The sequence below is a fragment of the Balaenoptera musculus genome, chromosome 10, assembly GCF_009873245.2.
Source record: "Balaenoptera musculus isolate JJ_BM4_2016_0621 chromosome 10, mBalMus1.pri.v3, whole genome shotgun sequence".
Taxonomy (NCBI): Eukaryota; Metazoa; Chordata; class Mammalia; order Artiodactyla; family Balaenopteridae; genus Balaenoptera; species Balaenoptera musculus.
This window is the reverse complement of record NC_045794.1, coordinates 86,270,488-86,295,497: the sequence shown is the minus strand read 5'-3', so window position 1 is coordinate 86,295,497 and position 25,010 is coordinate 86,270,488. Positions and strand designations below refer to the sequence as shown.

At 43.8% G+C, this 25,010-nt stretch overlaps 1 protein-coding gene and 1 pseudogene across 1 annotated transcript in view; both read left to right on the top strand.

The window, feature by feature from the left end:
• Window positions 1–10,332, top strand: part of LOC118902807 — a 79,414-nt pseudogene extending 69,082 nt beyond the window's left edge.
• Window positions 10,333–11,993: 1,661 nt separating this feature from the next.
• Window positions 11,994–25,010, top strand: part of NT5DC3 (5'-nucleotidase domain containing 3) — a 59,035-nt gene continuing 46,018 nt past the window's right edge. Inside the window, exon 1 of the mRNA XM_036866248.1 lies at window positions 11,994–12,173. Coding sequence (XP_036722143.1) covers window positions 12,122–12,173 — 52 coding nt within the window. The 5' untranslated portion in view covers window positions 11,994–12,121. The remainder of the gene's footprint in view (window positions 12,174–25,010) is intronic.

The window sequence follows — 25,010 nt, the reverse complement described above, 5'->3', positions numbered from 1 at the left end:
ATAGTGGGCTTCCAGCAATGATCATTCAGATTTTAATTATACTCCCAACATTTTAATGCATGAGATTATACTAAGCACATATTAAAATGGTGGATTTGTGAGAGGGTGATAATCCTAAAGTTTGTTTCTTCTTCTGATCACATTTTCATGAGGCATTTATTCAAAAGCGAAATCTCTTTCTGTTCAATATTTCCTTGAAATATTTCCTCATCTCCTTTCAACTTCTTCGATCCAGCTTCAAGAACAAATCTTAACCTCATGAAACTGCTAATTCTAGAGATTTTAGTACTAATCCTGACATGAAAAGAGGGTTTTTGTGATGTATGTTCCCTACTACCTCTGACACAGACCAATCTTTTTTTTTTGTTCTCCTTCTCTGATAAGTGCTTAAATCTGCCTATTGAGAAATCATTACAGTGGGAGGAAAAAGCAGAAATGTGGCTTTTCATATTCCGTTCTATCAGCTGAGGGTGCTATACGGAATTGTTTATTTTGGATGAAGTATGGTGGATGAACATTATGTTACTTCCCTCTCCCTGGGATTCTTTTATAGAAGACATATCAAGCATTTCAGTCACATTTAGAAGGAAGAAATTAAACAAAGGCTCTACAGGGTGACTTTCAGTGGGGTGAGTCAGTCCTGTTTTCCTCATTTGATTTTAAAATGCTTGTCTCAGCCAGGGTCCTCTTCTCTATAGCAGGGGGCTCCTTAATCCAAAAAGTCAGGTAAGTGATACAGACAAACTTTACATTTTCATTTTAACTTAAGCATGTATATGTAATTCTTTACCTAAACTTAAAAATTTGGAGTTAAGGTCTTTGCCTTTAATGGGTCCTCTGATTGGAATTGGATGTCACCTTTCTCAAAATGCATCACACACAATTTCTAGTTTTGGTTTCTGTAAGGTAAGAACTTAGGCAATTGTGATGCTTCTGGGCAGGATACTTTTGATTGCTATCTTTCCCCGCCTTTAATCTTCTACGGTTTTCTTGTTCGCTCACGATTTGAAAGAATTCCAAAGCATTCAGCCTGTTTTTCATAGAAAACCACTCTTTCATTTCACCCTCATATCTTCCTAGTTTGTACCATACTAAATTCAATGACCAAAATTAGACAAACAAATTCAGTTGACTCTTGGTCATGCTAGAACCAATGCTAGTTAGGAGCAGAAGTATGCCAGCACGGTGGGGAAGAACCTGCTAGCTGCAGGCATTTAGTGTGCCCTGGGCATCAGGTAGAAAGTTTTGCAGAGGAAATAGAGGGCCCTATTTAATAAATAGAGTGTTAATCCAGCAGTCTATTTTATGTCTGTTAGCAGAGCTTCCTTTTTACTTGTTGTGTGTGTTGAATAATTTTTAACAGGTTATGTATTTGTAAATTCTCTTGGTTGCAGGAAAATGTCAAATATCCCTTATAAGCTTAGAAAACTTTTAAACCTGGAAGGGACTCTAGAGATTACTCAGCTATCTTAAAGCTGAGGAAATAGCAGATATGTCATATGACTTAGCCCAGTACAGGTGATCTGAGAATCCTATCAGTTAGATAATAGAATCATTGAGGCGCAGAAAGACCAAGTGACATTTCAGAACTTTGCAGTTGGTAAGTAGTAGACTTATGACTTGGAACCCAGTCCTCTGACCCTAAATCCTGTGCTCTTTCTACCCTTCGTGGGCTCCAGGAGTTTGTGGTCTTGTTGGGATGATAAGCACATAAAAGAGAACTGAAATCCAATGTGATGTGTGTGGTGACAGACATTGGTAGAAGGTGTGGGGGGCATATAAAAGAGGCAACAAGTAAGCCTTTCCAGAGAAAGTGACCTGGCCGTGAGTCCTGACAGGCATTTGTCTGGTAAAGAAGGTGAGGAAGAGCATTTCAAGCAAGAAAGAATAGCATGAACAAAGGCGAGGGAGGGTGACTCAGGGGGGTGTGAACCTCTGGAATGGGGAGGGTTGGGAGGTGATATTGGAGAAGTCAGCAAGGTTTAGGGCATGGCAAATCTTGTCTACCATGGTAAAGGGTTCATCAGAGGAGGTGCTGTAGAATTTCCAGCACTAAGGGTCATGAGTAGATTAGCACTTTTTTTTTTTTTTTTTTTTTTTGGCCGAGCCCTGCGGCATGTGGGATCTTAGTTCCCTGACCAGGGATCGAACCCACGCCCCCGGCAATGGAAGCACAGAGTCTTAACCACTGGACCGCCAGGGAAGTCCGCAGATTTGCATTTTAGATCCAGTACTCTCGTGGCTGAATAGAGGATGGAATTGGTCGAGAGGAGAATGGAGACTCTCCTGTGTTAACTAAGAGAGGACAAGACAAATGGAGAGAAAGTGGTTTATTTGCGATTTAGTCAGTAAATCCAGCAGTGTGTGATTGGATAGCAGGTGAGGGAAAGGGAACAGTCTGAGGCATTCCCCAGTTTATGGCTATACCCATGGCCAGTGCAACTGGGTGGATGGAGCTGTCGGCAGGAAGCACAAGGTTGAGAGGTGGGATGGGAACCATGATGAGCTAATTTGGGGCCTGTTGATTTGAATCTCTTATCTGAGTGGAGACGTTCAGTAGGCAGAAGAATATATGAGTCTAGTGCTTAGGAGCTAGAGGACTGAACTGGAGAAAAACATTTGGCAGTCCTTAGTACACACATGGTGGCCAAACCCTGTGGAATAGTTGAAAGAGCCAAGAAGAATAAAAGCCAAGAAGATGGCAGAAGATAGAACTTGGGAGAATGCTGTACAGTATTTAAGGGATGGGCAGAGGAAAAAGTTGTAGCAAGAGATGAGGAATGGCTCTAGAAGTAAGCAGAGAATCAGTAAAATCATGGAAGCTAAGAAAGGAGAGGGCTGACCAGGGATAAACTCCATGTACCTATGACAGAGGAGGCCAGAATATACAATGGAGCAAAGACAGCCTCTTCAATAAGTGGTGCTGGGAAGACTGGACAGCTACATGTAAAAGAATGAAATTAGAACACTCCCTAACACCATACACAAAAATAAACTCAAAATGGATTAGAGACCTAAATGTAAGGCCAGACACTATAAAACTCTTAGAGGAAAACGTAGGCAGAACACTTGTTGATATAAATTGCAGTAAGATCTTTTTTGACCCACATCCTACAGTAATGAAAATAAAAACAAAAATAAACAAATGGGGCCTAATTAAACTTAAAATCTTTTGCACAGCAAAGGAAACCATAAATAAGATGAAAAGACAACCCTCAGAATGGAGGAAAATATTTGCAGACGAAGCAACTGACAAAGGATTAATGTCCAGAATATACAAGCAGCTTATGCAGCTCAGTATCAAAAAAATAAACAACCCAATCAAAAAATGGGTGGAAGACCTAAAGAGACATTTCTCCAAAGAAGACATACAGATGGCCAACAAACACATGAAAAGATGCTCACCATCACTAATTATTAGAGAAATGCAAATCAAAACTACAATGAGATACCACCTCACACCAGTCAGAATGGCCATCATCAAAAAATCTTGGGACTTCCCTGGTGGTGCAGTGGTTAAGAATCCGCCTGCCAATGCAGGGGACACAGGGTTGAGCCCTGGTCTGGGAAGCTCCCATATGCCATGGAGCACCAAAGCCCGTGTGCCACAACTACTGAGCCTGCGCTCTAGAGCCCGTGAGCCACAACTACTGAGCCCGTGTGCCACAACTACTGAAGCCCGTGCGCCTAGAGCCCGTGCTCCGCAACAAGAGAAGCCATCGCCATGAGAAGCCTGCGCACCGCAACAAAGAGTAGCCCCCGCTTGCCGCAACTAGAGAAAGCCCACACGCAGCAACAAAGACCCAACGCAGCCAAAAAAAGAAAAAAATCTACAAACGATAAATGCTGGAGATGGTGTGGAGAAAAGGGAACGCTCCTACACTGGGATGTAAATTGATACAGCCACTATGACAAACAGTATGGAGTTTCCTTAAAAAGTTAAAAATAGAACTACCATATGACAAAGCAATCCCACTACTGGGCATATACCCAGAGAAAACCATAATTCAAAAAGACACATGCACCCCAGTGTTCATAACAGCACTATTTACAATAGCCAGGACATGGAAGCAACCTAAATGTCCATCAACAGAATAATAAAGAATATGTGTTATATGTACAATGGACTATTACTCAGCCATGAAAAGGAACGAAACTGGGTCATTTGTAGAGATGTGGATGGACCCAGAGAGTGTCATACAGAGTGAAGTAAGTCAGAAAGAGAAAAACAAATATCGTATATTAATGCATATGTGTGGAATCTAGAAAAATGGTATAGATGACCTTATTTGCAAAGCAGAAATAGAGACACAAACATAGAGAACAAATGTATGGATACCAAGGGGGAAAGGGGTGGGTTGGGAGGAATTGGGAGACTGGGATTTACACATATACACTATTTTTTTTTAATTGTTTAATTGAAGAAGTACCCTTTTTTTTCCCGATTATTAATTTATTTATTTATGGCTGTGTTGGGTCTTCGTTTCTGTGCGAGGGCTTTCTCTAGTTGTGGCAAGCGGGGGCCACTCTTAATCGCGGTGCGCGGGCCTCTCACTGTCGCGGCCTCTCTTGTTGCGGAGCATAGGCTCCAGACGCGCAGGCTCAGTAATTGTGGCTCACGGGCCTAGCTGCTCCGCGGCATGTGGGATCCTCCCAGACCAGGGCTCGAACCCGTGTCCCCTGCATTGGCAGGCAGATTCTCAACCACTGCGCCACCAGGGAAGCCCTACACTATTGATACTATGTATAAACTAGACAACTGAGGGGAACATATTGTATAGCACAAGGAGCTCTACTTCATGCACTGTAGTGTCCTAAATGGGAGGGAAATCCAAAAGGGAGGGGATATATGTGTATGTATGGCTGATTCATTTTGCTGTGCAGTAAAAGCTAACACAACATTGTAAAGCAACTATACTCCAGTAAAAATTAATTTAAAAAAAAATGGAGAGGGCTGAGAGCTGACCACCAGATCTAGAGTAGACGATTGCATTTAGCAACATAACGGTCACAGGGAACTATCAATTTTGGTGGAATGGTAGGGAAAACAGCCTGTGTAAGAGAGAATAGTGAATCTGTTCCCTCTACCCAAAGGTGGGGTCTGCAACGGCTCAGCCCCTTGAATTGGTAGAGTGAGCTCATGCAGTACTGGGGGCGATGACAGCGGTCATCTGCAGCCAGGTCCCTCTGAGCAGACTTGGCGATGGTCTCAGTGAAGAGGGTGCAGGGAAAGAGCCATCCCCTCCCCATATAGTTTTCTGTAGGATAGAAATTGAAGACGCATGGAAACATCCCATTGCAACCTTTTACTCCATTTGGGACAATGATTGACAACTTTCTCCCTCCCCAGTCTGTTTATAGACACACGTTTATTGAAAGAACGAGCAAACAAGCTTAATTTCTCAAACTGAAGGACTTCTGACAAACTTTAGACATGGCGTACTTATCAAACAAAAAGAAACTTTCAACAGAGAACCTTTAAATCCTGCATAATCCTCCTTCCTCATTACACATTAGCAGCCTGTCTTCTGGATGGAGAATATAGGCTGTGATTGTCTCCACTTCTTTACCCATTTGCTCCCAGCACAGTGGGGAAGCTCATTGTTGGTCAGGGTCCACAGAGTCTGGACTCATTCAGGGACACTTCCTGAGGCTCTCCACCAACACCTGCGATTTTCCTTGTTACGTGGTGACAACGACCTGAATTATAGTTGTGGGCCCCGGGGAGGAAATGAACACAGGACTGGCACTGTAAAAATCTACCTGTTAGTTGACAGCAAATATAATACGAAGTAAGAGGAATAGGCTTAAATTTCAGTAGAATAAAGATTAGAAAAAGTTGTACTTTAGAAGATTACTTAAAAGGGCAGTGGACTGTCTTTGGATAAAATATCTTTCTTTTTCCAGAGGAAATAGTAAAGATACTACTTTATTTTTTAATATTAAGCACTGAAAAAAAGGGGGAAACTAGGAAAACTCACCAATTAAAATCTGAGAACAGATTTTTCACGGAAGTTAGTTAGTGGGACCTTCCCTTGTTCTCATCCCCAATTCACACTCCCTTGGAAATAGGGTAGGTGTGGCTGTCCAGATGTAGAAAATGGAAAAGATAACAGATGGTTCCTGTCTGGCTGTGGTTTTATAGGAAAATCTCCTAAGGAACCAGCGTGAGAGGGAGAATAGTGTTCTCGTTTCCCACTTCTAGAACTTAGGGTCCTTGGATCTAGGGACCTAGGTTTAAATCCCAGTTCTGCTATTTTCTGGGCTTGTGGACATAAACTCTCTGAGTCTCAAGTTTCTCAGTAGCCAAAAGAGGATAATAATCTCTGCCTCTAGGGTTATTCTGAAGATTTAATGAGATGTTATATGCAAAACAACCAACAGAGTCTACAATTAAATATTAGGTTCCCTCCTCGTCCAGAATGAAGATTTGAAGTGGGAAGGAGGTTCAGTGACCTCTCTCCTATGGAAATGAACTCATCCTGGACTTTCCTCTTCTCGGGGTTGAAAGGACTGACCTGGCTGGGTAGTGCTGTCCGGCTGGTACCGACCCTGAGGGAAGATGGGGTGGACTGGGGTTGGCCTGAGCTAAGAGTGTCCTTTCCTGGCAACTACTGTGCTTGCTGCCAGAAAGAGGTAGGTTGTGTTCAAGAAAGTTCTGAGGTCAAAGCTATCGGTACAGGTCCAGATGGGTCACGAGGGTAAAGGGCCTGAGGAGCCAAGGTGTGTGGCCAAGAGGGAGTGTGGGGAGCGCAAGCATGAAATAGTGTATGTCAGGGGCATCAGCAGCTGGTCTGCGTGCCAGTCTCAGTCTCCCAGCAAGTCAGAGCCTCTTAAAGGGCCTTCAGGCAGAACGAACAGTCTGCGGGCCTGGTTACTGGCATCCAGAGGAACTCTGAGAATGAGTTCTTGCCTAGCCAGACCTGAGACATTCTGACTCTATTCTTCTCCACTTTACCTTTTAAGGCCTGTTAAGGCCTGTTAAGGCCAATGCAACGTGGCCATCCTGAGCAGGGTAATTCACAAGTGCTTTCTGCTGAGTTATGTTGGGGCAACTGAGAACCTCAGAGAGAGTCATGAAAATAATTCAAAAAGAAGAAAAATAGCCACTGATTGCTAAGTGGAGCCAACAGCTGGAACTCCCCTTCAGATTTTCAGCAGAAGCTGTGGGCAGTGTGAGATCCGTGCTATGACCCATGAAGCAGAGCTACAAGAGAGAACATCTCTGCAAACAGAAGCTGTAGCGTGTATACTCAGAAGGACAATCCAGTATGGGGTGAAGAGGCAGCCTAGCATAGCAGTAAAGGGCATGGGCTTGTGGATGAGGCTGACCCAAGATCGTTCTACCACAAACTGGAGTGACTTACTTGACCTCTTTCAATTTTCTCATCTTTAAAAGTCAATGAACGTGCACAAAAAGTCTCTGGAAGGATACACGTTTTAGGAGAAGACTACACAGATGAAGACCAAGATGGGAGAGACAGTTTTTACTTCATACCTTTATACATTTTCATTTTTGAATCATGTGGATATGCATCCTATTAAAAAGAATAAATGACAAAAATAAAAGACAAGTGATGATAGTTTATACCTTGTAGGATAACACAGGCCTGATAGATAGTACTCAGCTAATTTGCAGTGTTTTTTATTATTATTAATATTAATACAGGGATGCTGGCTGGGTTATCTGCCAGTGTTTTTTACCTTTAAATACCCAGCAGTCTCTTATGTATCCAGATTGATGCCCTACATGCACCGGCCTTACATTATGTTTATAATCAATGGTATAAATTTAGTCCCTTAAAAGTAGTCATGTAGGGACTTCCCTGGTGGTCCAGTGGTTAAGACTCCACGCTCCCAATGCAGGGGGCCCGGGTTTGATCCCTGGTCAGGGAACTAGATCCGCATGCAGCAACTAAAGATCCGGCAACTAAAAGATCCCGCAACTAAAAGATCCGGCACGTGGTAGTGAAGAATGAATGAATGAATGAATAAATAAATATTTTTTAAAAAAGCAGTCTTGTAAATGGGTAAAATGAATAAATGAGTGCCACTTGCAAATTGACTAATTTTTTTTTTTTTTTACTTTTCACGCATTTTAGAGAATTACATTAAATTATTGACAATAGCACATGGCACTGTATAATGAGCACCTATATACCCTTTATCTTTAGTCACCAACTGTTAACATTTTGGTCATACTTATGTTTTCTTTCATATACACACACATACACATGCATACATATTTTTTTTTTTTTGGACTATTTGAAAGTTGCAGATGTGACACTTTTATCTCTAAATACTTCAGCATGTATCTTCTGAGAACAGGACATTCCCCTACCTAACCACATTACAATTATCAAACCCAGGAAATTTAACCATTACATAAGAGTATTATGTACAATCCATATGCAAATGTTCCCAAGTGTCCCAGTAAATGTTCTTTATAGCTGTTTACTTTTTGATCCAGAATTCTGTTGAGGATCTTCCACTGCATTTGGTTGTCTCCTTTAGTCTAGAACATTTAAGTAGGGCTTGTTTTGCCTTTCATGACACTGACATTTTTGAAGAGCCTAGGTCAGTTTCTACCCTACTCCCTGCCCCAATGTCCTTCAGTTTGTATCTGTTTTCTGATAATTAGACTCAGGTTAAATGTTTTTGGCAGGAATACTACAACAGGGTATGGTCCAATGCCACCTTTTATAAATGTTTTTTTATCGTTCTCTTTTAAATGTGTGAAGCCAGGAGTCATTTAAAAAAATTCTAATATTCTTATTTTCAAATATCCAGCAGGTCAATTATTGATAAATGACTCTTGTCATCAAGTCATGATGGAGGCTGTGGGCTATTTGTACAGATCACTTGATTTAAGGGCCACTTACCTGGGATCTTCTCATTCATCGATCCGTGGAATCCTGCAGTGAGTTTCTATTCTCTGTCTCAACAAGAAATATGCTTCAGGTTATTCATATTCTATAAATGACCTCTTGACAACTTTTGATCCTTTGCAGCCTCCTGAGGGAAACTGAGTGGATCCAGGGTAGGAGATGTTGGCCTCAAGGCATGAGCCAGCAATATTCTGAGGGTCCCAGGAATGGCGCCTCATTATGGGAGCACTTGCTTAAGTTAAACTATCACAGCGCTCAGAGTTCTGACACAGTGAGCTCGGCAATGTGCACCAGGGCAGATAAGCTACAGGGGGCTAAAAGCTTGGACTTGGTGCCTCATACAATTTCAGATAAATCAAAATATGCTTCAGGACAAGGGAAAAAGTTCTTGCAACCCATTATTTCCGTTTCTGCTGAGGAAAAGACCTGACTGAAGACACAAAGTAATGTTGCAATATGGCATGAAAGATTGTTCCTCTAAGATTTTATCTTTGGATAAAACGGGTGGTGCAGTAAAGCTTTCACAGCAAAGGATTTTGTCAGCTAAAAGTGAGAGTGAAAAACGCCAAATTACCGCAGTTTACCAGCATCCCCTGCTAGGGTCTCTTAGCACAGATAATCCCTGGGAATCCTTATCTGAGCTCATCTCAGAGAAGTGGCTTTTTCATAGCCCAGATTACAGTTCAATTTCTCAGAAGTGTTTTTTGCAGAGAAGATCTCAGTTTGAAACAAAATTGATGAAGACCTCAAATGATACTAATAAAGAATAAAAATTATCATGGGCTCTTTTGTGTCAGTAATTTTTTTCTACTTGTCTTTATTTAGAACTCTTTGATGAGATATTTTCTAATCAAGAAAATAATCAAGGTGATAATCAAGGTTATTGGGATTTTATTTATTTTTTAGCCGCTTAAAATATTTTAACAGATTGTAGCTAAAAAGAGCAATTTTTAAGTGATTCATATTTCTGTGGTAGGTAGAAGAATGTTGCTCTCACAGTGTTCCATATCTAAAAATATATGGAAGCAATGTTATTAAAGTTCTAATTGTGTTAACTTTTACTATCATTTATCTGTGAATTTATGACTTAATGTTTCATGTGAACAAAATTTGCAATTGCTATCACATCTTTTTAAAGTAACATGAATAAGAAAAGATATAAATTCAAGTAAACTAAAACCATAAAGTAAGTTTAAAGTATTAGAGTCCATGGATTTGATACCGTATCTGTTATAAACATTGTAACTGCCTCTCTTTTATCAGTGATTTGTAAGATATTACCTATTAACTGTTGAGGATTACTTACTGGCTTCCTTCTTCCTTATCACCCAACTAAATCCTGCCTATTACTTTAGGAATCCAAGTGGAAGAATGGGCCCAGCTGTGTGACTTTAAGAATGCTATGTCGGGCTTCCCTGGTGGCACAGTGGTTAAGAATCTGCCTGCCAATTCAGGGGACACGGGTTAAAGCCCTGGTCTGGGAAGATCCCACATGCCTTCGAGCAACTAAGCCCGTGAACCACAACTACTGAGCCCACGTGCCACAACTACTGAAGCCTGCGCGCCTAGAACCCGGGGTCCGCAACGAGAGAAGCCACCGCAATAAGAAGCCTGCGCACCACAATGAAGAGTAGCCCCCGCTCGCCGCAACTAGAGAAAGCCCGTGCGCAGCAACGAAGGCCCAATGCGGCCAAAAATAAATAATAAAATAAATAAATTTATATATATATATATATATATATAAGAATGCTGTGTCACTTCTCTTAGCTTCACTTCCATCACTTATAAAATGGGAGAAATTATGGTGCTTACTTTTTAGGATTACTGAGAGGACTGCATGAGAAAATGCACATTGCAAGCCTTCAATAAATAGTAGTTACTGTCTGTCATGGTCTAACCCAGAGCCCACCTTTTTCCATGAAAACATCTCCTGATCCCTCCAGCCCGCAACTTAAGCATACACTAATGCTTTGGGTTATTTGTCTTAAATCGTGCCCCACCTATTTCACAGATGGCAGTGTGGTCTCCCAGGCAGACAACCAGCCTTGAGGGTTATTCATTGCACTCCACCAGTGCCCTGCTCCGCCGTAACCACGGGGTAGCTCGGCAAGCTCTCGCAGTTCAGTGATTCCCAGACGGGTTCTGGTGGGCCGCATCAGACTTTCCTGCAAGAGCCAAGTCTGACTTAATCCACACAGAAGTGTCGCGTGGTGGGGTTTACTGTTTATTTGGCTTTGGTGGAATCACAACGCACAGAACGGGTGCAGCCTCGCAGGTCTGAGAGAAGACAGGTGCACCGTGCCGGTCAGCGTGGGCATGAGAAGGGGGAGTGGTGCCCCGAGGGCCTCCCTCGCGAGGCAGAAATCTCGGGAGGGGCACTGGCCTTCCAGGCTGTGCAGTCGGGGTGCCCTTCGGGCACATCAGACCACGTGTGGGCCCTGGTCCCAGCTGCTGGCTCATCCGTGGGACTGGAAGGATCCAAGCCAGGGGCCGGGGGACGTCCCAGACCCGCCCCCGCGATCAAGGGGAGGTCCAGACTGCAGAGGCCATTAATGCGGAAAGGTCGCCTCCTGGAGCCGGAGTCACAAACACCATGTCAGTACAGCCAGGGTGGGGGGACGGTCACAGACTGTGGGAGGAAGGTGCTGCGCAGCTCGGCGGGCGGCGCCGGGGTCAAGTCTCGTGGTCCAGGGCCAGCAGAGTCATCCTATTCCATGTGACCTCGGCTGACTGGGCGTTCGCGCCACCGCACAGCCACCTTGGCGCGCCACACGGTCAAGAAGCGGCTGTAGCGGGCTCCGCGCGTGGCCGCGACTACCCGGGGTGCCCAAGCCCTTGCTGCCCCGCCCACACCGGGCCCGGCCTAGGCCCCGCCCCCAGCCCCGCCCCACCAAGACTCCTCCCCGCCAGGACCCCGCCCCTCCAAGGCCCCGCCCCCGCGGCGGCCGAAGGGGCGGGCCGCGCCCCCACGTGCTCCGACGTAGAGACCTCCAGCCGAGCGGGCGAGTGCGGGCAGAGCACCAGTCTTCAGGCGCCACTCGCGGCGGGCGGCGGCAGGCATGGCTACGGCGGCGGCGGCGGCGGCGGCGGCGGCGGCGGCGGCGGTGGTGGCTCGTGGGGCCGGTTCAAGGGCGGTGGCGGCCCTGCGGAGCGGCTGCCGGACTGCGGCTCGGGGGCGGTCGCGCGCGGGCCCCGCACGGCCCTTATGCACAGCACCTGGGACCGCCCCGGACATGAAGCGCTACCTTCGGGAACGCTACCGGGAGGCGAAGAGGAGCACGGCAGGTGAGTGAGGCTGCGCCCTCCCGCACCCTCGGTACGTGAGAGGGCCCCTCCCCGCCGGGCTGGGACGCCAGGTCCCGTCCCATGCGGCCATCGGGGAAGCCGGCACCCTCGGACCCGCGTGGGTCCGCTGCTGACCTCCAGAGCCCCCCCATCGTGACCCGCGGTTGTCCCCAACCACGGGCGACATCGCCTCTGCAGTGTGATTTCCGGGAAACGCGGAAAAATGCGTCTCCAGAAACTTTACAACTCTTGCCTTTCTCCTGTCGGGAAAGCCGTTTTATAAATTTCTGGGATTTTTAGCCAGAAATCTGCATCGGAAGCGCTTTGGGCTCTCCTGGGGGTTCCACGGACATCACTTGGGAGATGGTCACCCCCAGGCACCTTTAGGTATTGTTATTAATAAACAACAATAATAGTAACCGCCGGAGTCCGGCAGGCGGCGGGTTACCCTGGATTCCGCTGCTAGGCAGGTGGCAGTGTCCGGAGGCTGATTTATTTTCCTTCTTTGTTTTAGGGGATGGGGTAGGATTTGCTGCTCTTGAAATTGGAGGGGGTTGGGTTGGGAGTGTTCTGAGTTATCTACTAACCTCAGCGAGGAGGTGATTCCAGGGAGTGACCACTTCGTGGTCAGATGAACATAAAATGAGCTTGGTTTGATTGTTGGTAAGGGAAACAGGGAGGGACGGAAAGAGGACCCAGTAAATACTAACGTCAGACACATAAATTGTCTCCGTGAATTCTTCCGCATACCTAGGAAGGAGGTGCCACATCCCCATCTTATAGATGAGACAGGCCAGACTCAAGTTTAAGAAGCTTTGACCTCGGGTCTGTCTCAGCCCCTAACCCATTGTCCTGTTTCCTGCACTGCCTTGCAGTAGCAGCTGATCGTTTGGGAACTGGTGTAAAGGGCCAGTGATAGTCCATTGGTGCTGCTTTTTTCAGGGAAGATTTAGAATAGAAATTTTTATACTGATATCTTTTGGGGGGGTGGTGGTGGTGGTGGAGGTGGTGTAGAGAGACAGGGAGAGAATATTTGGTGGAGAGAACGTTTGTAGAATCACATTTTACAGACAAGGTTTGCTGCTGCAGATTGTGAGACTCTGGGGACATCACAGAGCTCCAGTTTCCTCATCTGTAAAATGGGGATGGATGCTGGTGATACCAACATCATAGGGTTGTGGCGAAGAATGAGTGAGTCCATCCATGAAAGGTGTTTAGAACAGTGCCTGGCAAAGGAGATAGCTGAAGGGTTGGATGATAAAGATCAGCTTCAGGCCAGAGTTGGGCTTTGGTGTGGGATAATCCCAGGGGGATTTTGGAGTAGGACAGCTTGAGGGAGATTTTGAGATTTGTTAGCTCTGTGACTTTGGTGGCAAGTTACTTTTCTCTGACCTGAGTTTTCCAACTGTAATGTGGGGATAAAGTGAGGATTTTTAGTGTGGGCTCAGCACCCAGCAGATGCTCAGGACATAGTAGCTATTGCGGCTGGCTATTAAATAACTCAGTCTTAGACACGCTTAGTAACGGTGGAGGTGAGTTAGTTAGCACTAGGGTCTAGGTCTCCTTTAGCTTAGGGCAGTGCCACATGCGGTGTTGAACAAGCCACCTAATCTCTTCAGTCTTCTTTCTGTAGAGTGAAGCCACTGGACTAAATAATATGTGAGCCTTTTCAAGTGTTACAGGTCTGAGAATCAGTATGCCGGGTGCCCCATCCTGTCTCCACGCCCCCAGCACATGCCCATGTAGTCCCTGTTTCACCCCTGAGAACTCAGGGACTTTTTTCCTTCACCCTATCTGGGGCTGCACCACCCCTACCCTCCTTTAGCTGAAGTCTGTACACATGCGCAACTTGCATTCATTCACCAGGCATTTATTAAGCACGTACCAGTGGGCTTAAAAGCTGTTGATTTCACAGATGGACGCGTGTGAGAGGGAGGGGCCCACAGCGGCTGAGCACCTGCCCGGGCCAAGCGAGAGGGACCCGAGTTGCACGGATGGGGAGGCTGGTAAACAGATAAGTGACAGTCCAGCTCGGGGAAGATAAATAACGGCCCCAGGGGATGCAGGAAATGCTTGACACTGTGTTCGTAGGAGTGAGGGCTCAGAAGAAGTACTGATGCTCATACAAAAATATACAGGTTTTTTTTTTTCTTTTCGGTTTGCTAGAGGACAAAAGAATTTTGTTTTCTCCCTTCCTGATTATTGCTTTCTGGTGTTTGATCTCTTGCCTTAATCCAAACAATCCCTTCAGGTGTCTTCTCTTTGAAGAGGTTCCCAGAATGAAGCCTGCTCAGGAAAGAGATGATTTTTACTCTTTGTTTTACCCTTTCTCTCCCACCCTCTTTTTTTGTTTTTTTTCAAAATTTTAAAAAGTTTTTAAAAATAAACTATTTTTTAGATCAGTTTTAGATTTACAGGAAAATTGCATGTTTCTCTAAACCCCATATGCAGTTTTTCCTCTCTCATGACTATGGGACTGTGATATTGAGATTTATAATCAGAAATACTGCAGAGAGCCCCTAAAAGCCTTGGAATTTCCTAAGTACTGTACAGAGATGATAAAGGTGTCTTTTGTTATTTTAATTAGGTGACTTTCAGAATACCTCAGGGCAACCACAGGGTGGGGCCTGGATGCCAGGGAACCCAGCCCTGTGGTTAGAGAGTTGGCACTGTGTGTCTTCTGACCTGCACCCCTCGGGGAGGGGAGAGGGGCTGGACATTGAATCGATTGCCAATGACCAATGATTTAATCATTGCCTGTGTAATGAAGATTCCTTAAATGCCTCCATAAAAACCCAGAAGGATGGGGTTCTGAGGCCTTCTGTGTTGGTGAACACGTGGAGATTGATTTGGGGAGAGTGGTACACCCAGAGAGGGCATGGAAATCCCTTGCCCTGTCCGTGTACTTTGCCCTCTGCATCTCTTCCATCTGGCTCTTCCTGAGTTGTATCCTTTTATAGTAAACCAGTGATCTAGAAAGTAAAATGTTTCCCCGAGTTCTGTGAGCCACTCTAGTAAATTAATTGACCCCGAGGACGAGGGGTCAGTGGAACCTCCAGTCTATAGCGGGTCTGTCAGAGGCACAGGTGACCACCTGGACTTGGAACTGAAGTTCTGCAGGGGGCAGTCTTGTGGGACTGAGCCCTTAGCCTGTAGGATCTGATGCTCTCCCCAGGAGGTGTCAGAAGTGAGTTGTGTTGTAGGACACCCTGCTGTGTCGAAGAATTGGTGGCCTGGGGAAAAAACTCACATCAGAATTGGGTGCTGAACCCCTTAGGTACATTTGTCACAGTTAACCAATATTGATACATTGTCGGTATGTATCAGTATTAACCAAAGTCCATATTTTTTTCAAAGTCCATATTTAATTCAGAATTCCTTAGTGTTTAACCTAGTGTCCTTTTCTACTCCAAGGTCCCATCCAGAATAGCACACTGCATTTAGTTATCATGTCTCCTTGGGTTTCTCTTGGCTGTGACAGTGTCTTAGAGTTTCCCTGTTTACCATGACCTTGACAGTTTTTTCTTTTTTTTAAACAATTCTTTTTTAAAGTTTTAAATTTTATTTATTTATTTTTGGCTGCGTTGGGTCTTTGTTGCTGCACGTGGGCTTTCTATAGTTGCGGCGAGCAGGGGCTACTCTTCGTTGCGGTGCACAGGCTTCTCATCGCAGTGGCTTCTCGTTGCAGAGCACAGGCTCTAGGTGCGCAGGCTTCAGTAGTTGTGGCGCACAGGCTTCAGTAGTTGTGGCACGCAGGCTCGGTAGTTGTGGCTCGAGGGCTCTAGAGCGCAAGCTCAGTAGTTGTGGTGCACGGGCTTATTTGCTCTGCGGCATGTGGGATCTTCCCGGACCAGGGCTCAAACCCGTGTCCTCTGCATTGGCAGGCAGATTCTCAACCACTGCGCCACCGGGGAAGCCCACCTTGACAGTTTTGAGGCGTACTGCTCACATACTATGTAGAATATCCCTCACTTGGAATTTGTTCCTTTTATTTTTTTACCTTGAGATTTCATGTAATATTTATGTATCTTAAGTCAAACTCAGCCCAAGGAAAAGTTTCTTTATATTGTTAGGAAAAGAAATACTGGTTTATTTCCTTATTGGTTACCTCTGGCAAAAATTTCCTGTAGAACTGTGGGTCTCAAACAGAGTAAGGGAGGGGGGGATTTTGACCCCCCCAGGGGATGTTTGGCAATGTCTGGAGACCTTTTTGACTGTCACAACTAGGGGAAAGGGAGTGATGCTGGCCTGTAGTGGGTGGAGGCCAGGGGGGCTGCTAAACATCCTACAATGTATAGTACCTTCTCCTGCCCCGCCCCCCCCAAAGAAAACTCCAGCTTCAGATGTCAGTAGTGCCAACACTGAGAAACCTTGCCCTAAAAAGGTGAAAGTCTAAGAAATCATCGTGTGATTATAATTTAAAGGGATGAATATATTTGTGTGTGGTCTGTTATATGTGGTGTGCGACTTCTTTGAACTTAATCCCTGGCCTTCCCTGTGTGCTCATCAGGTAATTATCCTGTCCTGTTACATACGAACGGAACATTCTTGTGCCTTCAAGAGCAGTGACTCCAACCATACGTTTGGGTAGCCTGGTGGATTTTCCCCCCTTCAGAGGTCATCCCAGAGCCTGCCGTTTTTAGAACGTTTGGCTACTTGGCCGGGGCTATGAAGTATATTAAGTTGTGGAAAGAAGTATGGGGTAAGTGTGAAGCATTAGAAGAAGGTTTTACAGGGTGTTGAAGGATTTATTCAGAGTTCTTGGTTGATGTTTGGTGAGGATTGTGTGTAGCTCAATGGTGTGAGCTTAGTGTGTATAGAATAAGCACAAAATGCAAACGCTTCCCTCGAGGAACTGCAGCGGGTTAAAGAGATACCTGTAAGATAATTTAAAAATTAGGCCGGTGTTTCTCAGACTGGGTTCCACCATCTTCTGTGAGACGTGGTTAAAGAAATGTGCAAAATGTATGTGAGAGGAACTTCTTTACTGATAGGCTTATCAGAGCTAGTGAATCAGAGCCTTTAAAATACATGACTCTCCAAGAGGGAGGACAGAGGTATATAGTACTTCCCAAATAAATTTTGGAGCCCCTTTTTTTGAGGTAATAGTTCAAAATAGATGTTCTAAAGAAGACTTTAGGAAGTTCTAATAATATCTGTAACAAGAATGTATATTAATAATGTCCAAATCCTTAATTGTAACCAGAAATATGCTTTTTATTTTTTTAAATTTATTTTATTGAAGTATTTACAATGCTATGTTAATTTCTGCTGCACAGCAAAGTGATTCAGTTGTATATATATACACATTCTTTTTCATGTTCTTTTCCATTATGGTTTATCACAGGATATTGAATATAGTTCCCTGTGCTATACAGTAGGACCTTGTTGTTCATCCTTCCTGTATATAATAGTTTGTATTTGCTAATCCCGAACTCCCAGTCCTTCCCTCCTACCCCCCACCCCAACCATAAGTCTGTTCTCTATGTCTGTGGGTCTGTTTCTGTTTTGTAGATAAGTTCATTTGTGTCATATTTTAGATGCCACATATAAGTGATATATATGGTATTTGTCTTTCTCTTTCTGACGTACTTCGCTTAGTATGATCATCTCTAGTTGCATCCATGTTGCTGCAAATGGCATTATTTCATTCTTTTTTTATGGCTGAGTAGTATCCCATTGTATATATGTACCACATCTTTATCCATTCATTCCATTGTATATATGTACCACATCTTTGTCCATTCACCTGTCGACGGACATTTAGGTCATTTCCATGTCTTGGCTGTTGTGACGAGTTCTGCTGTGAACATAGGGGTGCATGTATCTTTCTGAATTATAGTTCTATAATTAATAATTATATAATTATATGTTATATGCCCAGGAGTGGGATTGCTGGATCATATGGCAACTGCGTTTTTAGTTTTTTGAGGAACCTTCGTACTGTTTTTTCATGATGGTGGCACCAATTTACATTCCATCAACAGTGTAAGAGGGTTCCCTTTTCTCCACACCCTCTCCTGCATTTGTTATTTGTAGATTTTTTAATGATGGCCATTTTGACCGGTGTGAAGTGGTACCTCATTGTAGTTTTGATTTGCATTTCTCTAATAGTTGGTGATGTTGAGCATCTTTTCATGTGCCTGTTGGTCATCTGTGTGTCTTCTTTGGAGAATGAAACATGCATTTTCTATGCAGCAGAGAGAATAATAGGGACCCTTTGAGAATCTGAAGAAAGCTGTATATTGTTTTTAGAAAAATATACACATTTGTACTATTGCACATAACACAAGCACTCACACACACACACAAACTATTTTGTATATAATTCCAAGGGGTTTCTGAAGCATCTGTCTCATTTGGCGAGTCCACTGCTCATTTATCCCCTCTGTTGTCGTGCAAGAAAGCGTGAAGGACTGACATGTGATGGGATGCTTATGGCGGTGGAACTCAGCATGGGGACTGTTTTCTAGATTAAAATTTGCACGTAACATCCAGAAGTCTGTCTGGAATAATGACCTGTTTGGGGCCTGACATGTTTGAGGTTTTCTGAAACTGTGTGGAGGTGGTAGGGTGACCCATCAGCATAGAGTGAGGGGCTGAAATCTAGAATTTTTTTCCCTTTTTCACTAGGGCATCCTGGGTAGCATAAACAGGATGTGAAAGGAGATAAAAATATAAAAAGGAGATGAAAAGATAATTTTTTTGCCAGTTTTTGAAGGTAAGTAGAATTAAAAATATATGCATTTTTCAGTGGTTCTCAAACTTGATGGGCACATCAGAATCACCTGGGAGCTTGTTTAAAAATGAAGACTTCCGAGGCCCTAGCCCTGGGGATTCTGATTCAGAAGGCATGGAGCCAGGGCCTAGGAATCTGTATTTTTACAGGCTGGGGTTGGAAACCAATCCTTAATTGAGCTTTTGAAGACACGTGGAAACACAGACATGCTCTGTATTTTAAAGTTCTTTTGGATTTTGGCTTCCAGCAGTTTGGCAGACTAGATAGTCTCAAAACCTTTTTGTATGGGATATTCACATTCAGATGAAAAGTACAAAGAGCATTGTTTGCCTGTATAGCTGAGCTCTGAGAAACTGAAGAGAAATCACAGGGACTAAAAATGAAGACTAGTGAGCAGCCCTGAAGGTGTTACAGTCTTGGGAGAATTTGTTGGGTTTTATTGGCCGTGCCTGCTGGGCGGGAGTGCGTGCGTGTGCGCTCACACACACACACACACACACACACAGATGCCTGTAAATTCTATTGTACTGGGAGGACACACACACACACACACACACAGATGCCTGTAAATTCTATCGTACTGGGAGGACACACACACACACACACACACACAGATGCCTGTAAATTCTATCCTGCTGGGAGGGCGCGCACACACACACACACACACACACACACAGATGCCTGTAAATTCTATTGTACTGGGAGGACACACACACACACACACACACACACACACACACACACAGATGCCTGTAAATTCTATCCTGCTGCGAGGACACACACACACACAGATGCCTGTAAATTCTATCCTGCTGTGAGGACACACACACACACACACACACCGTCTGAGACTATCCAGTGAAGAATCTGGGACCTACAAAGGGCTGCCTTCCATGCAGAGACAATAGGGAAATTTGTCACTCTTGGTCTCTGCTCTAGACTTTTTCCTGTGTGTGCGTGGGGTGTTGTGAAAGTCTCCCCATGACTTGTAATCATAGGCTAGTCCTCACATGGGCTTGGGTTTGAATTTATTCTGCTTGCGTGGTCTGCTTGTGGAATCTCAAGATGAGAAATTAACTAAATGTGGTTCCAGGGTGATAGCATCCAGGGTTTCCTTATAGAAGCAAATGCAAACTCTTCCTGGATGAATAGACCTTCAACCTAGCCCCAAAGGGAGAGCAAAGAAATTGGTAGACCTGTGAGTAAATCTAAACACACATTGACAATATAGAAATCAGTCCGAAAGAGAGCAGGAGAAGAGGTAAAAGAAACTGAGAAAAAGCAGGAAATACCATGAAGGATGATGGTGGAAATAATTCCAAATATATCAGTGATCATGATAAACTCAGATTAAAAGATCGTCAGATCAGATATAAGAAACACAATCTAGCTAGGTGCTGTTTAAAGAGATACACCCCAAAATAAAGATGTAGAAAAGGTTGAAGTTAACAGAATGGGAGACGACATCTCGGGCAAATGCAAACCAAAGAAAACCAGCTTGTATGAGTATCAGACAAGTACCAAAATGGCGTTGAAAGGAAATAATGTTTACTATGGGAAGAGTTGCAAATTACAGTCCACGGACCAAATCCAGCCTCTAGTTAAGTTTTATCGGAACACAGCCACACTCATTCGTTTCCATGTATATATTTTTTGGCTCCTTTTGTGCTATGATGTCAGAGTTGAGCAGGTGCAACAGAGACTGTATGGCTCGCACAGTGTTTACGGACTGGGCCTTCATAGAGGATGTATGTTGACTCCTGAACTTAAGCTGTGCTTATATATCAACATGGATGAGTCTCACAAAAGCAAGACTGAGTGGAAAAAAGCAAGTTGCAGACATATACTAATTATAAAAGATTTGAAAACACAAAAAATACTGTAGATCACCTGTAGGGATACACGTGCATGTGGTCAAAGTCTAAAGAAATGCAGGAAGAATGTTAAACACCCAAATCAGGGTAGTGGTTACCCCCTCCGCAGGAGGAGAATGCAGGTGACGTCTTAGAGGGTTTAGTTCCTAAGCTGCATGGTGGGGCCGTGGGTGTTGTTTGTATTATTTTTATACCTTTCTGTGTATCTTAGAACAGTAACATGACACATTCTTTAGAAATCTTTTGTTTAGGTGTGTGATGTTGATGATCCATGGCTACAGGAAAAAATAGCAAAAGGGCTTAAGGGAGAAACATGCCACATAATAATTTTCACGTAGGAAGTTCCTAAAATAGAGAACCAGAGGGGCCGCTAGAGGTCGTGGAGTCCAGTCCTCTGCTTGGAGAAGGAACCCCTTTTCCATAGCCCTCGCTAGTGGCCACCCGGCGTCTGCTTGAGTTTACCATGTGATCACAAGGCTGCCAATTTTTATTTTGGATGGCCTGAGTCACAGAGAGTAGGTGATTCCAAGAAGATGGTGATGGTGTGTCATCCTAACCCTGCCCTTTGACTTCATCATTCGGGAAGCTCGCTTTTACATTCACTCGTGTTTGTTGATGTCCCTTGTTGGTACTTGGTCCTGACCACAGGAGGCCACATGTGGTTCGACTGTTTCAAAGTGGAGGGAAGCAGTGCATGGCATATGGAAGGCACTGATATTTATTCTTCTCTATTTCCTCTGTGCTTTGATGAAAAATTGTGATAGTTTTGCTTAGTATTTGATCTTTTGATATGACTAAATTTTTTAAGATTTTCCCTTGAAACAAATGTACTTTTCTTTTGAATAGTTTTTTGTTTTTTATTAAATGACTTAAGATTAGGGTGTCATTAAACCATTACTTTATATAATTTTATTTCAAGTGCAGTTGCATATAATTTTATGTTTGGAACTTTAGGAAGCCTGATGGATTTCTATGGAGCAGTCAGAATTACAGGTATTACAAAGTAATAAGATATAAGTTTAACTTTTGGTGGGAGTAGTATAAATGTCATGTGTATTATAAATTATTTGGATGACTAATTCTATTTGTCATGGATTGCTTTTCCCTGGAGATGGTGCAAAATATCTAAAGTCCTGGAAAAATGAAAGCTTCTTTTGAGATGAATAAACGCAATAGAATGACTTCCGCCCAGCCCGGTGTTAAGTTCCTCTTGTCTCCACCTGTCAGAGTGATGTTTCTTGGTCTTCCCCACTGCCTGGGATGTTGCTCACTACAGAGCCTTTGCTTTATTATTATTTTTTTTAATAATCCCTGCACAATCCTCTGTACAGTGTCTGGCACATAGTGGGTGCTTATTGAAAAAATTCCTGAGGATTTAGTAAGCGGGAAAATCAATTTACAAACATATTACACATGTATGATTCCCATTTATATAAAGTTCTAGAAAATGCAAACGAATCTGACTGAAAGAAGAACAGCGGTTGCCTGGGGATGGGCGGGGATCAAGGGACTGAGGGAGAGGTGGGATTCAAAAAGGTGTGAGGAAATGTTTGGAGAAGTTAGATGTACGCTTATTATCTTTATTTTGATGATGGCTTTGTAGGTGTGTATGTATGTCAAACCTCATCAAACTGTATGCTCTGTGTGCAATTTATTATGTATCATTTGTACCTCAATAAAGCTATATAGTAAAGACAAAGAAATGAGGGGAGGACTCTGGTTTAGCCTGGCTTGAGGTAGGTACCCACCCTGGAGGTGGGACCCTGGAAGTGGTCCAGTGCAAGTCAGGTGTTCTAGTCTGAACAGCTGTGGCTGGAGGGGTGGGGCAGGGTCCTGGAAGAGCCCAGAATGTGTGTGTTCAGAGGTGGGGAAGGGCCATTGCTTATCTGAGGGTTGGGGCGTGCTGGGCAGGGAACCCCATAGATGTTCACCTTCGTGGAGAAAAGGATAGGATGCCTTAGATACGTGGTTTCATCTTGGCATCTTGCATTGGGCTGTTGCAGAAGTAAAAGTGGTTAACAACTGAACGGTTTTTGGAGATACTGGAGAAAACAGTTTCTGGCTAAAAATAGTTGCTTTTATTTTATTAAAAAAATTTTTTTAATTGAAGTATAGTTGTTTTACAATGTTATGTTAATTTCTGCTGTATGGCAAAGCGATTCAATTATGTATCTATATATCCGTATATATATATATATATATATATATATATATATATACACACACACACACACACATTTTTTTTTTATTATTTATTTATTTATTTATGGCTGTGTTGGGTCTTCGCCTCTGCGCGAGGGCTTTCTCCAGTTGCGGCGAGCGGGGGCCACTCTTCATCGCGGTGCGCGGGCCTCTCACTATCGCGGCCTCTCGTTGCGGAGCACAGGCTCCAGAAGCGCAGGCTCAGCAGCTGTGGCTCACGGGCCCAGTTGCTCCGCGGCATGTGGGATCTTCCCAGACCAGGGCTCGAACCCGTGTCCCCTGCATTGGCAGGTAGACTCCCAACCCCGGCGCCACCAGGGAAGCCCCACATTTTTTTTTAACATTCTTTTCCATCATGGTTTATTACAGGATATTGACTATAGTTCCCTGTGCTGTACAGTAGGACCTTGTTGCTCACCTATTCTATGTATGATAGCTCACATCTGCTCACCCCAGCCTCCCACTGCATCCCTCCCCCACCTCGCTCCCTCCTTGGCAACCAGAGGTCTGTTCTCTATCGATGTGAGTCTGTTTCTGTTTCATAGATAAGTTCATTTGTGTCATATTTTAGATTCCTCATATAAGTGATATCATATGGTATTTATCTTTCTCTGTCTGACTTACTTCACTTATTATGATCATCTCTAGTTGCATCATGTTGCTACAGATGACATTATTTCATTCTTTTTTATGGCTGAGTAGTATTTCCTTGTATATATGTGCCACATCTTTATCATTCATCTCTTGATGGACAGTTAGGTTTTTTTCATGTCTTGCTATTGTAAATAGTGCTGCAGTGAACACTGAGGTGCATGTATCTGTTTGAATTATGGTTTTTTCCTGATATATGCCTAGGAGTGGGATTGCTGGGTCATATGGTAATTCTATTTTTAGTTTTTTAAGGAACCTTCGTACTGTTCTGCATAGTGGCTGCACCAATTTACATTCCCACCAACAGTGTAGGAGGGTTCCCTTTTCTCCACACCCTCTCCAGCATTTATTATTTGTAGACTTTTTGATGATGGCCATTCTGACTGATGTAAGCTGGTACCTCGTTGTAATTTTGATTTGCATTTCTCTAATACTTAGCGATGTTGAGCATCTTTCATGTGCCTATTGGCCATCTGTATAAATAGAGTTGTCTTAAAATCTGTAAGGTCTGATAGTAGTACGCTCTTATGAATTGTCTGATCCCAAGTCACACTTGCTCCTCAGTTTTCTTTCCCTGACTGTAACTGATTATCAGCAGAAAGAGTATTACGTGGACATAATCATATCAAATAACATTTGGCACGAAACAACAGTCTAAATATACATGTGAAACTTGTGTTATGGTCAAATTGTTCCCTAACGTATCAGTTGCACCAAAACAAATTCACGTTTTTCAGAGAATGTGAAGTTGTCAGTGGCAGAACTGACTGGCCTTTGCCCAAGTGTTAACTTCACAGAAGGAAGTTGTCATGTGGTGAAGTTTGCTGAGAGAAATCACCTATAGTGGGGTTTGTCTTTTTCTTGTTATTTTTTAATTGACAGTTATAGATGAGAAGTTTAAGGGTTTAAAATTTGGCTGTGGAATCTTGAGTTCACTTGTGGAAACAGTGGGAGAGATGTAAATACTGCTTCACCTTAGATACGAGTCCCTACACTTTTATTTTTCATGTATTTTCAGTCTATATGTATACTTTTTTAAAAAAATTTATTTTATTTATTTATTTTTGGCTGCGTTGGGTCTTCGTTGCTGCATGGGCTTTCTCTGGTTGCAGTGAGCTGGGGCTACTCTTTGTTGAGGTGTGTGGGCTTCTCATTGTGGTGGCTTCTCTTGTTGCAGAGCGTGGGCTGTAGGCGCGCAGGCTTCAGTAGGTGTGGCACAAGGGCTCAGTAGTTGTGGCTCGCGGGCTCTAGAGCACAGACTCAGTAGTTGTGGCACATGGGCTTAGTTGCTCTGTGGCATGTGGGATCTTCCCGGACCAGGGCTTTAACCCGTGTCCCGTGCCTTGGCAGGCGGATTCTTAACGACTGAGC